Genomic DNA, 16,623 nt, shown 5'->3' with positions numbered 1-16,623 from the left:
TTACAGATGTAAACTATTTATTGAATATTTGCCACCAATATTATTAAATACATAATCTTGCAGTTTTTCGCTTTCAAGTTAAAATGTCAGAAACAGAACACCAAATATTTACAATTCTTATAAGGAATGTTACATAATGACACATTAAGGCGTAAATTCTTTTGGCTTATAATTCTGAAAAGAATGATAATAGCAAAAAAGTGATGCAAAATCTTCATTGTGAGATTATGATTAAGCTACAATGTTTTTACAAAAATATGGTGTCAGATGGCAATAAATCCCATTCAAAATCCTGCATTATGTCCCTTCAACTGGGACTGATAATTTATACAGTCAAAACTTTAAAGTTTACATATAAAGGTATCCTATCCACCATTGAAAAGTACAGCTCTCGACATATACAGTTTGTTTGTTTGTTTTGTTTTTCAGGCCACAGTTTTGAAGGTCTGGAGTATCAAGTTGGTTTGATGAATTAGTCGGTTGGCACTTATGAACACATTTATTGCCCTGTTGTAAGAAAACAAAACATAATTCAGCAGTATGACAGAGACCCCAAAACCATCAGGTGACGTTCAAGTATCTTCCATCATAAATCTAGACAGACACATGTGCAAGCATTTTTACTCTACAATAACCAGTGGATAGGATTCGAAGGGTCCATGCTGCTAGGGGAATGAGACTTCTGGGGGTGAGTTTTGCAGATCATAGAATGATAGAGTTGGAAGGAACCACCAGGGTCATCTAGTCCAACCCCTGCACAATGCAGGAAATTCACAGCTACCCACACACACACCCAGTGACCCCCTACTTCACATCCAGAAGATGTCAAAAAAAAAAAAACACTCCACCCTCCATGATCCCTGGACAATCCGGCCTGGAAAAAAATTGCTTCCTGACCCCAAAGTGGTGATTGGCACCACTCTGGGCTTACAAGAAAGGGCCACAAGAGCCAAACAAGAAAGAGCCACAAGAGTCAATGCAAACCTTCCTGCCCTCCCCCTCATGATCTGCCTAAGGTCATAGAATCAGCATTGCTGACAGATGGCCATCTAGTCTCTCCCTTCCTCCTGCAACCCCCCACCCTGACCTGGATAGCCCCAAGATAGCCCCCCATGAAAGTGCAGGGTTACTATACAGAGGCAGACAATGGTGGAACCACCTCTAAAGTCTCTTGCCTTGAAAACCCTAATGGGTTGCCATAAGTCAACTACAACTAGACAACAACCCCCCCCCCACCAGCAGACCCACCCCCCCCACTTTTCCCCACATTGTTCTCAAGAGTTCCTTAACCACCCAGGAAAATTTCAGGGAGATCCGTGAGCTACAAAAGGAAGGGGGGAGGCTAGGAAGTCCCGCTCCACTGGATCTAACCCAGACCATGTGCTGCAACTTCTTTCAACTTGCAACAAACAAACTGTCCTGCATTCAAGTAAAGCAGAACCAGCACAAGAACAAAATTTGAGTCCTTTAGCATTAGATACCAAGAGACCAGGTGAGCTTTGACTCATGAAAGTTTATACACTGGAAAAAATCGTTGGTCTTTTAAGGTGCTATTAAATTTTGTTCTACTACTACAGACTAACATGGCTACCCATCTGAAACCAGGACTAGCATCTAACTTCCCCACAGTTTATTCTTTTAAAATTAAAACTTCAAGGCACAGGAGAGTATTAAGTGATTACTGTGCTTCTTCTCTTCAGAGTAACTTATTTTATTTTTCAAATGTCCGAATGTTAGTTTCTCCCTCTATAAATCAATTGGATTACATGTAAAAACAGTGGTACAAAAAGTTCAAACACCGCAGACCTCTCACAGCCTGAGACTCTGAAATAAGAGATTCTCATTCATGTGGAATGCAGAATGAAATTTCTCTCCAAGGCAAGGGCACGATGATGAGCACTTCTTAAAAACAGGTGCAGAAATAAGGTAGCCTCACCGTGCACTACCGGAATGTATACCCCCCCCTCAAAAAACAAAATCAAACACACCCCTGCAATTTATATTCAGAGAACTCAAAAGCTGGTTTTGCGTGTCGTATGTCATTTAAACCTCCACATTAAGATAACCAACACCAAAACAGCAAATAATTATAAACCAGACCAAAAACAAGTCAGTCAAACTCCTGCCCAAGTAAGAGGCCGGGGCAGCCTTTACAGAGTCAGGCAAGGGCATCTCCACATATCCAAGAACTATCACAGCAAAAAGCTCCATTTCTCACTGTTCCAGTTCTCACCTCTTGCAAACGGGGGCAAACAAAACAAAGCAAAAGGATATAAGGAGAGGCTGTTTGTTAGGCAGGCAGGCCCCGAGCCATGACAGCACCTGAAATTTGGCCTGGAATCACATTTTAAGCCAGCGCTACTAATGCAATGGGCCCCGTGGCACAGAGTGGTAAGCTGCAGTACTACAGTCAAAAGCTCTGCTGACGACCTGAGTTCGATCCTGATGGAAGTCAGTTTCAGGTAGCCGGCTCAAGGTTGACTCAGCCTTCCACCCTTACCAAGGTCGGCAAAATGAGTACCCAGCTTACTGAGGGTAAAGTGTAGATGACTGGGGAAGGCAATGGCAAACCAACCAGTAGTCTGCCTAGTAAACATCAGGATGTGAAGTCACCCCATGGGTTAGTAATGACCCAGTGCTTGCACAGGGGACTACCTTCACCCTTCTAATGCAATACTGGTTGAATATACTGGCACATACTGCTGCAGATAAGATAAAAAGGTTTATTTATTTATACTTCAACTTTCGAACCCGCCCTCCCCAGCTGAAGCCGGGCTCAGGGCAGGTAGCAACATTAAAACCATTAAAAGCTTGATTTTGCACCCACTGGATCAACAGAACAGTCTGCATGAACAGCCCTTCTCAAAGCGTGCTGCAGTAACCCACACACCATAATCTGTAATTTCATAGCCAAACACAAGGGCCTGGATCCAGATAGCCATACCAGGCCACGGACTCGCTCCTCCCCATTGGGCCTTGTGACCCACAATAGCGCTCACCCACTTTTGAAATGGCCCTGAGTTTCAAAATCAATTGACCACGATGTGGTGGGGGTCCTGCGTGAGAAAAAAGGCCCCAAAGCTGCTTTGAGTGCACAGTGCTCCTTGCGCAGTAGTTTTGACTGTACCAGGTGCATTAGGATTGTTTTCATTTCCTTGGCAGAATCTCTAAGCTTATCTCACACCGGAAGCAGTTATTAAAATGCAAGTATGATTAAACCTCTAAGTATATATTAACACACTAAAGTCCGATGACATTTCTTTATGAACCGCCTATAATTGGAACTGCACTCATGAAATTTAGCTTGCGTGTTTCAAGTGCTGCTAGAATCAAAACAGCAGCTAATATAGGACAAATGCAAATCTGTGAACTGCTGCCTTAAGCTTCCCTACCCTGCCACGTCTGTCACTGAAAGTTCCAGGACTGATCATCTATTTCGCTTTCAGCATTTCGTCCACCCTGCTAACCCCATTTCACCCTTCTCGGTTTGCGATTATCCTGGGTCAGAGCATCTGTTTTAATTTTGCTTCTGTTGATTGCTCCGGTTCTGGGCTACTCAGAGTTTAATCAGAAGAATGTCTTAATGTAAACTTTAAATAAACTGCTCAGTGTGGAACGCAAGAAAGGTTTGTGTATTAGCACGACTGGGCGAGCTTTAAGGACCGTGAACCAGGTCAAGGAACAAATGGGATTACTTCCTCTTCACTTCTCAAGAGCTAAAACTGCTGTTCGGTGGCTTCTGTTACTGCTGCCTTTGAAAAAGCTGCAATGAGCCTAGATCTACACGACAGCTGCACAAAAGCAAGTCATTGCTTCTGGACCCCCTTGCTTATGCTCACACAGTGGTGTGGACCTGACTGGGGGGATCCTATGATGCTGGGGAGCCATGTGGCATTAAGCAGCTACACGTGTGGGGCCAAGTGCAACCTAGGCACTGGTCAGGTGGGAGCATACGGCACAGCGCTCCACATCTGTGCATTTAATTCACACACCCCAGCAACACGGGGAATCATTCCAACTGGAAGAGTATCCTTTACCACTGTGCATGTGCATTAGAGAGAAAAAATAAAAGAGGGTATGTTAAAAAATGCCTTAAGCTGGCTGTGCTTCTTTGCTGAATCAGATCAAGTCCATTAAGATTCCTTCCAGCAGTAGCCAGTCAGATGCTTCTAGGTACTCAACAAGCACAACATGACAGTGATTGGTTTCCCTACTAGTTGGGATCTGGTTTACAGAAGCACACCGCAAACCTCTGTACATGGAGATTCCATTTAGCTATCACAGCTGAAAGCAATGCAGACTGTCACTTACTTGACCATGCATGGCCACAGATGCCAACCCTGTTGAGCCTGTGGGCAATTTTGGATCGTGAGCCCAGGTGGTAGGCGTAGCCAGAAAATGGCTGCCAGGGAAGAGGGCTGATTCTGAATGGGTGCCCCCTGCAGACACATGGTGATACCTCCTGGGCTCTTCTCAAGTACCTCCTGCTCCAAGGAGATGGGGAAAAGCTACCAAAGAGATGGGGAAAAGCTACAACTGGCTCTTTGTTTTGAGAGCAGGAGCAGATGGGCACCAGGAAACACACTTACAATACAGTTTCATACAGAAATTTCAGAATGGCCTATCAGTTGGTGTTCAAATTGGATGCTAAACAAAAGTATTACAGAAAGCAGACTCTGGATTCCTTAGGGATTTAGGGGCAAATGAATCTGGTTATTGGGCACACCGGTAGAAAAGCAACCACTTTACCAGCAGGATGACACAATCTTTTTGCCAAGCTGCCCTAACTGATAGCAAAAGAACAACAAGCAGGGCTAAGGATATCTGGAAAGAATCAAAGCTGAACCAACTTCATTTCTTAAAAAAAAAATACTTACTTTCCATCTTTAAAATAAGTTTTCAAAGTGTCGCTGAAACTTTTGGAGTATTTTACAAACTCTTTCTTTTGGTGCTCGAGTGCCTGAAAGATGCATGTGCGAAGAGTCATTCAATCAAAATCTCACACTGTACCTCCCCAGAACATCCTATTTTAGCAACTAGACACAAAAGGCTACTGAAACAAACCAAGGAAATTCGCTTAAAATACCACGGCAGCAGAATTCACCCATTTAAGAAATGAGTTACGTTTCCTTGCATAAATGCTTCTGCAAACTTTGTGTAAACACATAAAAGTGACACATTCATATAACCAACATAGCGTTTGAAAATTATCCTAAGCCTTAACGTAGCCACTGAAATTAGAAAATCCACACATTCTAAACAAAGGCATTAAAAATCAGCTTAGCGGCAAGATTGATTTTCATTCCGTTTGCTTCTTCATCTGAATGATTTGTCTCAACTGCCAGTTATTAGTGCTGAAATGATGCACTGCTCCCACCATCTAAGCATAAGACTGCAGAATCTTTAATATTTATAGTTAATACGTTTATATTACTGACAAGACAACACTGTAGATAAAGAGTGTAATTCACATACCCTCCGGTTCTGGTATTGATATTTCTTGAAGACGTTATTTACTGTGTCAAGAAGTTCCTTTATTGCACTGGCAATGTCCCTGTTTGGCAATGAAAAGATAATTGCAACATCTTTTAAAATTAGACTCACTCAATGCGGAATTTTAATCATTTCCAAAATTATGTCTGACATGTATTTTTCTAAAGGATTTGCTGTTTTCGCAGAATGGGTTTTAGATATGGCCCAGCTAGGCTGAACACTGAGAACTAATTAGATTACGGGGAGCTTCGAAGCCCAAATTAGGTTTATTGCAGTCTTCGCCTGCAGAAAGCCCACACCTGCCCAATATGGAATTCTGAGCCACACAACAGCATTAAATCGCAGGATCTCTTGCCCACTTTGACAATCAAATTCTTCCCTTGGAGCAAGCTGGAAAATTACAGAGACACACAAAAATGGTATTTCACTGCAAGTAAGAAAAACTGACTCTTTATTTGCCTTGAACTGGTTTGTAAGCACTGATCTCATCATCCCTCTTGTCCTACTGGAGTCTCTAGACATTTAAATAAAGCTAAATGGCCTGGAAGAGAACCGTCACAGCAAGTATCCTTGGAGGCAATTTGATGTCAGTAGTTTCCTCTCAGGAGCAATGGATACAATTTCATTTAGTTTTTTAACTTGGTGGGATTTAAGGTCACTTTATAACAAGACTTTTAGTAGGCTGAGAAGTCAAACGGGAAAGAAATTGGTCAATGTCACGTTTTCGCAAGCAACTCTGATGTATCGCACATGAACCTGCCTTATACTGAATCAGACCCTCAGTCCATGAAAGTCAGTATTGTCGACTCAGACCAGCAGCGGCTGTCCAGGGTCTCAGGTAGAGGTCTTTCACATTGCCTACTTGCCTAGTCCCTTTAACTGGAGATACTGGGGAATGAACCTGGGACCTTCTTCATGCCCAGCAGATGCTCTACCACTGAGCCATGCCCCCTCCCCTCCACAATTGCAATTAAACTGTAAAATATTGTCGAAGGCTTTCACGGTCAGAGTTCATTGGTTCTTGTAGGTTATCCGGGCTGTGTAACCGTGGTCTTGGAATTTTCTTTCCTGACGTTTCGCCAGCAACTGTGGCAGGCATCTTCAGAGTAGTAACACTTCAGTGTTACTACTCTGAAGATGCCTGCCACAGTTGCTGGCGAAACGTCAGGAAAGAAAATTCCAAGACCACGGTTACACAGCCCGGATAACCTACAAGAACCAAACTGTAAAATCCCTGTCAAGATTAAAGACACAAAGAACAAAGCCAGCTCCGGTCAAGTTATACGGAGAACAATGAAATGCTGCCTACGCTGAAAAGTTATAAATATCAGCGCTGAGGATCTCTGTGTTCTGCACAAGAAGAGCTCCAAAGTGCTTCCAGAAGTTGAAAGTTTGCAGTGTGTCAACGGCAGCAGTTTATATGCAACAAATATAGACATTCTTAAATGAATAGGCACGCCCTGACTGTTTGGAGGCTTATTTCCAAGGAGGCCTTCAATAATAATCCGGACTGTAAAAAGACTGGCTGCGATCCCAATACAACACTCGAACCACTGATGGCAATAGGTTTACAGCTTCGTACTGGATTGTGGCAAGTGAGATTTTCTACAAATACAGTGAGAGATAAAAACATAATTGTCTACTTGAGAACGCTGAAGCCCTGGCACCAGGGTGCTACAACAACTCATATCTCAAAGTGTCTTCAAGTTACAGGTCCTAAAGCAGATGCTGAAGAATTGCATGTCTAGACATCATAGGATACACCTCTCGGACAACGACAAAGCTCCAAAGAAGGTACGAATGCGGACAGGCAGGTCCTATGCATGCCATCAAGGCCTTCTGAGGCACTGCCAAAAGCACGCTGTGCCATAACAACTTCAGAGAAAACCCAACCGTGCACATAGTAGCTACCAACAAGTAGTCATTTGGCATTGTGGACATTGTCATGATCTAGGGGAGTTAATAGAGATTGTAAAATTTGAGCTCCTAAGGTACATCGTACAACACCCAGGACACTATTTCTTAACTGAATTCTTTATTATTCCCTTAGGTGGAACAGAAGGATCCAAGATCTTTGACAATCTGGGATACTTTTACAGATCTCACAGTGTGCAAACGGCATGTCAGAAGGTAACACAGTATTTTGCAACAGGTGCCTATTTGAACACCTGTTCTGAATTTTTCCAGGGCACTCACTAGTCAAATCATGTTATGGATCATTTACGACAGAACTGCGTATGCAACAGAGGTTCTCTCTGGCCCTGAGACTTTTGCCAAATGGCAGCCTTCGTGCTGGCCAAATGAGGTTTTACTTTTACGTTAATGATTCTGCTTGAATGACCAAGTCTTAAGCAGAACCACACTAGTGCACTATGGCCAAAATATCATATAAATTCCCATATCCTTTAAAATAGGCCAAAAATATTTAATATATTCCCCTTATTCTTTAAAATGGGCAGCCAATACATATGTACATTTTGCAATCTTTACCATCTCCATTTCATTTGTTATTAAAAAAAAATTCAGGAAGGGTGAGGGCCTTCTTTTCATTATCAAATGATTCAACCAGCCTCTATCAACCTCAAATAATGGACAATGTAAAAAACAAGTGACTTATTGTAGCTACACTGGCAGACCCACAAGGACAGATCCCTTGTGGAATCTGCCCTTCAACTCAGGTGATGGCAGAACACTCAATTGGGCCATCGTATAGGCTCTCCTACACTTGGGAAAGGTGAACAGATTGAAGTACTCCAGCATACTTTGTGGGAAAATACCCCAAAAGAGTGTGGAGCAAACTCCATGTGCTCTATTGTGCACCCTATAGCGATCTAATAAAACCAAGCTTTCTAAAAATCTGAATCACTGCCCTCCTTTCCTCAAGCTGGCCAAATGAGAAAATCAACTACCCAATCATGCTCGATTCAATGGTCAAATACTGGTTGAGTAGCTAAAGTAAAAGCTCATTAGAGCAAAAAGGAGGAGATGCAGTGTACCACACAGCATCCAGGAAAGCACCATACACAGTTTTGCCAAACATACCCCGCAAAATGATAAAACCCACCCTTCATGGCTCTTTTATTAGGGCGAAGCTATAGGGGGCGGTGTGTGTGTATGCACAGTACTTTACAAATACAGCATCTACCTCAATGTAAAATCGTGCTTTCTGGCAATGCTGGATTTGATAGCTGTGCATACTTGCTTCAGGTTACCTCTAGAAACCCATGTTCTTGTCAAGAGGTGCCCGCAATTAAACATGCAGCCAATCATGTGGCTTAACTAGGAGTGGAACATGCAGGAATTCCTTGCAGAAAGTTACAGGACAGAGGACTTCTGCTCCTGAATGAAGGGTGTGTGAATCCATGGTTCCTGCAAAACTGGGGAAGCAAGGGGCTTTAATTCTTCCCATCATATTACCCCAAGAGGGAAAACAAATTAGGCACTCAGGGACACAAGGACATTCTTGACTTCAAGGAGCATTAGGCCATATTTGACATGTCAAGTGATCAGAATCCCCAACTGTAGATCTTGCTAACAATTTACTCTGACCGGCAAATTGGTTTAAGCAGAAGCACTTACTTGATTGTCTGAAGAAACCTCACTCTGTCATTGATCTCGTCTGGGATCTTACTGAGAATCTGTTTAAGTGCTCGTGCCTTTTCATTTAGATCTTGGAATTCTGGTTCTGGCCTTTCAATCATATATTCTGATGAAAGAATAAAAGCATCGGTTTGAAGAAGGTTTCAGAAGATACTAAAAACATTTGACAAATTCTATCAATTCCAAGCGTGCCCTAAGTAAGTGGCATATAAAAACTGAGCTATGAACTGATTCCAAGTCTCTAATGTGTATGGGAAAGGACTACATATATAAGTGGAACCTGGAAATTGCCTTTGGACAGCTAATATCTTTGACTCATAACTTGTATAGCAGAACAGATTATGCAGGTGTTGTTAAGAGATACTTGAGAGCTAGTGAAGGGAATGCATGACACAGATTTTGGGCTCAACCCCCACCTTTATTATGGACAATCTCTATAGCCATTGAGAGCAATTCTTTGAGCCATAAAGTGTGAACGATATTTATCTGGAAATTTTTACTCCGCTCTTTTAATAAACTTTAACTAGCACGTTGGCAAGGGACTTATCTTCCACATTTTTTCCAGCCACCAGTATATTTCACAACCACCATGCAAGATGTACTGTAAGCATTTAAAACTTAGGAGTCCTTATATAAACATTATTCACATAGCAAGAATATTGTGTGTGTGTGTGAAAACAATTATCATTTGGCAATCAAGGATTCACATGTACTTGCAGAACCAAAGCATTGGCCTAAATATCTCTGGTCAAAGTTTTAGGAACTCCATTTTGGGACGAAACACCACCAAATAACAGATTTATAACAATTTACAGGCAATACCTTCTACATCATCTGCTGCCATGCGCAGAAGAGACTCGGTAAAATTAACTTCAACACTTTTTTTCTCCAATATTTTTATGATGATGTCTTGTGTGAGACCTGGATTTTCCTTTTCAGCCTGCATTTCCAAGAAAAGTTTCTTTATTTAGTGCGCAAATGGACATTTTGAAGACAAACAAAAGCAACGGAATAAAAAGTTGTCATATTAAGACAACAATTTTGCAAGCCAAGTTAGCATAATTGGTCCATCAGAAGCATTCCATTTTAAAGAACGTTTCCCCCCCCCCCAAAGGGAGATCCGTATTTCTTGGAAGACACCAATATTTTTCTCTGACAACTATTGCCCAACAAGTGATTTCACTCATTCTAATGGTACATACTGCGTATCAGACACAACCTTTCCTTTTTTGTGTTAATTGGAATTAAGGGGACAAATTTATACACCTGCATTAAATACCTATACGTTACAAGCTACACAGGATTAAAGACATTCAGTTTGTTGTCATAGCTTTCACTTATCTTTCTAGATACATGAGAATTACTTTTCCTACAGCTAGCAAAACATTAATCTTTCGTGATAATATACTCCAGTGAAAGTCAAAGGGAGCTGCAAAATCTCAATTTTCCTACATCCCATTTCACTCTTACATCTTGCACATTCTTCCGAGTGCTTTTATCACATTGATTTCTCTCTCCCGAAAGCTAAAATACATGAAGTACCAACATGACAGGAAGCACTAAAAGCCAGCCGCAGTAGTGAAGGCTATACTTCAGAGGAAGGATTAAGATTCACATTATTTTATACGGGAATGCTCTGCACATATGTGCCAAATTTTTATCCATTCAAAATTGGGAAATTGTCCTTTTCATGTCAGGTCACATACTGAGTTCTCATCACAGAATTAGAGTTTGAAGGTATTTGGTGGTCAATTACACCCAAATCCTACCCTAGGCAAGACCATCCTACACCAACAAAAGCCAATGATGCAACCCCAGAAGCTTAGCCATGGAAGGACCATCATTCTGGGCTCAAGAAGCTGTCTCCTATCCTTGATGCAGGGGGAGGGAAGGAGACCCAAGAAAATGAGGCCTCTCTCTATGACGGAGCTCAGAAGTGACATCTTCCACGAGCCTGTTAGTACCACTTCCTGAATTTGTTTGAGGCCTCTATGGTCAGCATACTGGAAAAATCCCATCCTGCCCCATTCCTTCTTTAACAACATAAAGGAAGACTTCTCTAGACAGCCAACTCCTCGATTTAATTGCTCTTTATGAGCCTCAATCCAGAGATCCAGATGACTAGCTCCAAAGAGTTCAGCACATCTTGATGATTCACCCCCCTTTTCAACAGCAGTCTCCTATATAGTAGACCCTCCTCCATTCATGGGAGATCCATTCCCTATATCACTGCAAACGACAAATTCCACGAACAACAGCAAAAACAACTAAGTTTCCCGCAAACTTTAACTATGCAGTCATTCTGATGATGGCACAGTAAGAGTAAATACAGGCTGGAGTCCACTTTATATGACTCGATCACAAGTAAGTGACACTGTGAACCACAAACAGCAAGGGTCTACTATACTACATGACAAGCCACTTCAGGAGGAGGGAGACTTTCAGACAGAAAGCCCTCAACATTTCTCCTCCCTGCCTCCAGATGAACACAGGTCATTTTATTCAAGAATTCCTCATATCTTTCACTTGAAGTCATCTTGTTAACCCTTCTACCTCATCCAAGTCCTTTCTTTCCAATTTTTCAATCTCCTTTTTGAGGTAAGGGATCAAGCCAGTATTTGTGAAATCAATCCTGTAATTGCCAAATAGGGCAGTAATTTGATCCTCGAAGCCGAAGTTTTCCAGAAACCACTGCATAGCTACCAACAGAGGGGGGAAAATCTTGGCTGAAACTGCACAAGATGGCAAATTCATGCTTCAGTTAATTCTAACTGCCAAGATGACAGAATGTAGAATATTAAGTCTACCAAGTTATATTCTTCCAAAGTTAAAAAAAACAAAACATAACACGACCAGAAAATTTAGATGTACGCTCTTTTCATTGTAATATCACAAACAAAACTACTTCTTATCCATAAGCAAAAGAAAGCCTACCTCTACTAGGTGACAAAATGTGCACCAGATTTATGCTAAGGACAAGAGTTGTGCAATATATAGCTGTGAAGGCTACAGTTAAGGAGCAAAAGATTAATAAGGAAACGACATTGTAAACTGTTGAAGTTTACAATATTGGGGTGGACCCTAAATAAGTGGAGCAGCCCTCATGGAAGCAAACCTTCACACTGCATCTTCCTGCCTCCTCTGAAATCATGCCCTTGAGAGCTGATGGATCACTGGGAACAGCAAAGGGAGCAAATTGGGAGATCTGGGAGGAGGGAGGGAGTCAGTCACAGCGCATTCCTGACCTTTGAGGGCGAAAGCCCTTAGGAGGCCAGGAAGTGGCTGCGCTGGCGTCCGGACTACTTACACCGGCATTAGTGGCCCCAACCCTGGCGGGGAGGACCAGACACCGGTTTCTGGCCACTGCCGTGGCAGCACTGCCCCAGGATGCCGGCAGGGCCTTCCGCCAGCACCCCACTGGCGTAAAAGCCCACGCCAGTGTTCCGGGGGGGGGGTGTTCTGGGAGGAGTTCCCGGGGCGGGTGAGGAGCTGCTGTTAGGCAGCCTCCTGTCCTCTTTCGCCCCGGGTACGCCAGCGGTGAGAAGAACGAAGCTGCGCCTGCTTTTCTGCAGGCACAGCCTCGCTTTTCTCAATGGGGCAAAAAGCCCCATTTTAAGAGAAAAAAGCCGAGCTGCTGGCGGCCGAGGAAGGGCTTAGGAGGTGCCGCAGCAGAAACTTCTCCCCACCCACAGCTCAGGAATGCGCTGTCAGAGTCCCATCCCCCTGCACTGGCAGAATAAAATCATGGAGTTGGAAGGGACCACCAGGGTCATCTATTACAACCCCCTGCACAATGCAGGAAATTCACAACCACCTCCCCCCACTCCCCCACAACCACCTCTCCCCACTCCCCCAATGGGTGGAATAGTCTTCCACCCATTGGAAACACGGCTGGGATTAAACATATAAATCTGATAGAAATTACTGCTGCCATTTTCTTCACACCCAGGTCAAGCAGCAGTTGCCCTAGAAAAAAACAACAGTGGCACATCTTACCCCTCTTTCAACCGTTCTGGCACTGCTGCCCAAAGAACGAAAGGGCTCTGAGGGGACATGATGGCTGCATCCCTGGTCTCTTAAGAGATGTAAGCTCTGCTAGTCCCAAAGTGATCTTTCCAGCTTGGGGAAAGGGGATTGCTGGACTACTCCTTCAGCCACTTCAGGCTACACAAATAATTGGGTTAACTCTTCATGGCTACCACCACCAAGATGAGAGAAGAACCTAGGATGGTCCTGCATGCTGTTTCTGGGCTGGCCGAGGAAAGAACTAAGGAAGAGATAACAGAAGGGGTAAAAAGCACATGGGCAGCAAGGTTGGGGTACTTCATCACTGTGCCATATTGGACGGGGCTCTGTGTGCATGCATGAACAAATGTAGTATGGTTTTTGTGCTCAAGTGGTGGCATTTAACGTAGAAAGCTGCCTTGTACTTCAGTGAACCACCTAGTTCAACACCATCTACTCTGACTGGCAGAGGATCTCCAAGCTCTTAGGGGGGGAAAAGGCTTTTTCGGTAATCTTATCCAATATCGATTTAACTATAGAAAGCCAGGGATTTAGCCTGGGATCTTCTGCATGCAAAGCATGAGCTCTGCCACTGAGCTACGGCCCCATGGTAGATGACTTTCTACTAGTCTCAATAAGGTGTTTGCTAATTAGAGCAGGAATTTTATTTAGGGTCTCCAGAGAGGAGGGAAAGAGAAAAGAAGCAGTGATGGATTCAGAACAGAAGAGCAGGAACTGAACCCACTGCATCGTTTAATCCAACTTCTACATTTTAGTGTTGTGTGAGTGTCGTGTAGAGAGACAATTTTAATTATTCTTACCTTAATAAAAGCTGCTCTCAACGTTTGAGCTGCAGATAAATTTACTCGTTCTAGCTGCAATTAAAAAAAAGTTACATTAGAACAGAAGATACAATTGTTGTTGTTTTTTGTTCTGAGACTTCAATTCCAAGGTTCTTTGCCAACCCAGATAATTAAAAAAAAAAAAGTCATGTAGGGCCAATTCACAACCACTTTCAAGAAAAAATAAGCATGCAGTGAATTTTCAACATTCTAAAACGGTTCCATGAACTATCTCAAGACCTTAAAGGTACTGACCGTCATATTCTGCTGGAAGTTAACATGCTCAGTGCTAAACACAGAACTGTCTTCACAGCAGCTGATGCTTTGTCCCACCCAAGTGTGAAAAAGTGACAGTACAATGATTCAGAGGGAAGAAAGAGACAAAAGAGCGGAACATGTTAGAGAAAAGACTAGCTATGGGAATATGATTCCATATTTTGTATTTCTGAACAGACTGTCAGATTATCAAGATGGTTATACATCCAAAGGAACTTTTTTACACTTACATATGTTAATCTACCATTTGTAAATGGCTTTCTGGGAAGATTACCAAAGACAGGCCATTCCCTTCTATACTTACATTGATCAAATCCGAGTCCCAGTTTCCCATACCACCATTCGTTTCTGGATTTTACAGCGTTCAGCAGAGGTCACTGTAGAAACCTACAGTGACCGCAGACACATAACACAAGCAACTCTCCCTTCTATTCTGTGGCTGCCTTAAACTGGGACACTAATTAAAACCTTCCAAGTTTACATTTCAGAAACTTGCTGAATGCTGGAAGCATCTTGCAAGCCTGTATTTTCTGCAAACAGAGTCAGAATTAAGGAAGAAACTGGGGCAAACAAATAGCTAAAGGTTATAGATGTTACTTCCCGGGAGGAAAAAGCTAAAGAGATAGAACTCATTAGGGCTGTTTGAAGACTGGGTTAAGAAAACTTCGGCATATCAGCATAAATAATGCATGTTGGGGTATTATTTGACATTTTGAAGGCAACCTCATGTTTCCCAACACTATAATGCAGAGATATAAAACGTGAAGGCGGATTACCTCATTAAAGACAGGATACATAACAGCATAGAGGGGCATGGAAACCATAGAAGTGGTCTCTGCTTCATTCTTCATCTCTTCCATTGTCATCCTCATTCACAGAGCCACTCTTGAGGGAAAAGGCTATCGAAGCAAAGGACTCCTCATTCACTGAAGGGCTTCTTTTTCCTTGTTGTGCCACTGTGTTTAGACACTTTAAAATATATAACCCTGAAAGGGGAAAAGAGGCTCCATTAAAAACAGTCCCTGCTTCAAGAAGCACAACGAACGTTTTAAGGCATTAAATTCAGAACTGCCTCCATTTAGTTCCCCCGCTAATCAGATCTGCTGGCTGATAATTTGTACGTAATTAAGGCAGTCCTTTAAAATTTATCGTAGGTCCTTGTTCATTCTTTTTCTTCTAAAGAGCAATGGAACGTGAAAAACAGTGTCTCCAAAATGCTAAAGGTCAAAACTATTTTTACACTTGGCACAGGAATTACTCACCATTGCTCGTTAATTTCGTCATACATTTAAAGTTGCTCTCTTGGAAAATGATGCAAGTCAAATGGCAACTGACAAATGTAACAAATATGGTTGCTAAAAATAAGATTTTGCTATTTGTTCCGATACAGTAGACTACTGTACTTTGGCAAAATTGGAATTGCAATAAGTTTATAAAATACAGAACGATTCAAGCTTCTGTACCCAAAATCAACAGTGGTCTAATGTTCCACTTCCATACAGGGTGTGCCAGCAAATGTTAGTTCAACAGAACATGCAACTCAAGCAACTGAATCTGGTTTGAGAGGTCCTCCACCCTGCCCAACCCATTCATCTTAAAGAAATGAACTTAAAAGTGACTAGAATTTCTAGTATTGACAAGAAACATAGCAGCTATTAATTGTGCACAGCATAGAAGAAACTGGAGAAACTGCCTAGAACATTCACTATTTTTGGTCCTAGTATTTCAAATTCACATGATGGTTCCTACACATTCCAAATATTTTTCAGGCCCTTTTGAGAAATCTGCAGAAGAGGCAGCAATTTAGAAAACACTGTATCTTCCTCATTAACATGAAATGGTAGCTTACTTTAGCCTACCAATCCTCATCTGGTGGGTCAGGCCATGCAAAAAGGCTGCATCACAACCTAGAGCAGATCACGCTAGGCTACCGTTTTCTTGTTCGTTCAGGTCAGGGGTCCCCAACCTTTTTGAGCCTGCATTCGGGAAAACCTGGTTCGGGGTTCTTGCTTCTGGTGGTGGAATTGTAGTCAAGTGTTGGACAAGGATCTGGAAGAGCTGGGTTCAAACCCCCTCTCTGTTACGGAAGATGGCTGGGTGTCCCTGGGCAAGTCAAGCTCTTGCTCTCTACCTCCCAGGGTTGTTGTGAAGAAAAGCAGAGCAGGGGAGAATAGTCTAAGCTGTTTTGGGGGGTGGGGGACAGGATTAATAAATAAAAGTAAACAGAAAGTAGGAAAAGACAGCAAAGGGGAAGGGGGAGAAAAGCAGAGGTGAGAAATAAGGAGGCGGATAGGGAGTGAGAAGCAAATGTATTAAAACCAGAAGAAAGTCTGGTGTTTTAAGACTAAATGAGGGTCCTGGGTCTAGAAAAAGAGCAGTAGTCTGCACAGCGGTCTATTTCAAACTC

General features: G+C 42.6%; 1 protein-coding gene across 1 annotated transcript; it reads right to left on the bottom strand.

Annotated features, from left to right (window-relative positions):
• On the bottom strand, positions 1–15,202 carry PDCD10 (programmed cell death 10). Its single transcript, XM_056849432.1, has 7 exons — positions 14,993–15,202; positions 13,920–13,973; positions 9,916–10,033; positions 9,073–9,199; positions 5,476–5,554; positions 4,878–4,960; positions 1–507 (listed from the first exon to the last, which is right to left on the bottom strand). Exons 1-7 carry the CDS (start codon positions 15,086–15,088, stop codon positions 426–428), a joined length of 639 nt encoding a protein of 212 aa, XP_056705410.1. The 5' UTR covers positions 15,089–15,202; the 3' UTR covers positions 1–425.
• Between the last annotated feature and the right edge of the window lie 1,421 nt (positions 15,203–16,623).

Source organism: Euleptes europaea, chromosome 5, assembly GCF_029931775.1.
Source record: "Euleptes europaea isolate rEulEur1 chromosome 5, rEulEur1.hap1, whole genome shotgun sequence".
In the NCBI taxonomy this organism is placed as follows: domain Eukaryota; kingdom Metazoa; phylum Chordata; class Lepidosauria; order Squamata; family Sphaerodactylidae; genus Euleptes; species Euleptes europaea.
Note: the sequence above shows the minus strand (reverse complement) of the source record. Positions and strands in the feature narration are given on the sequence as shown.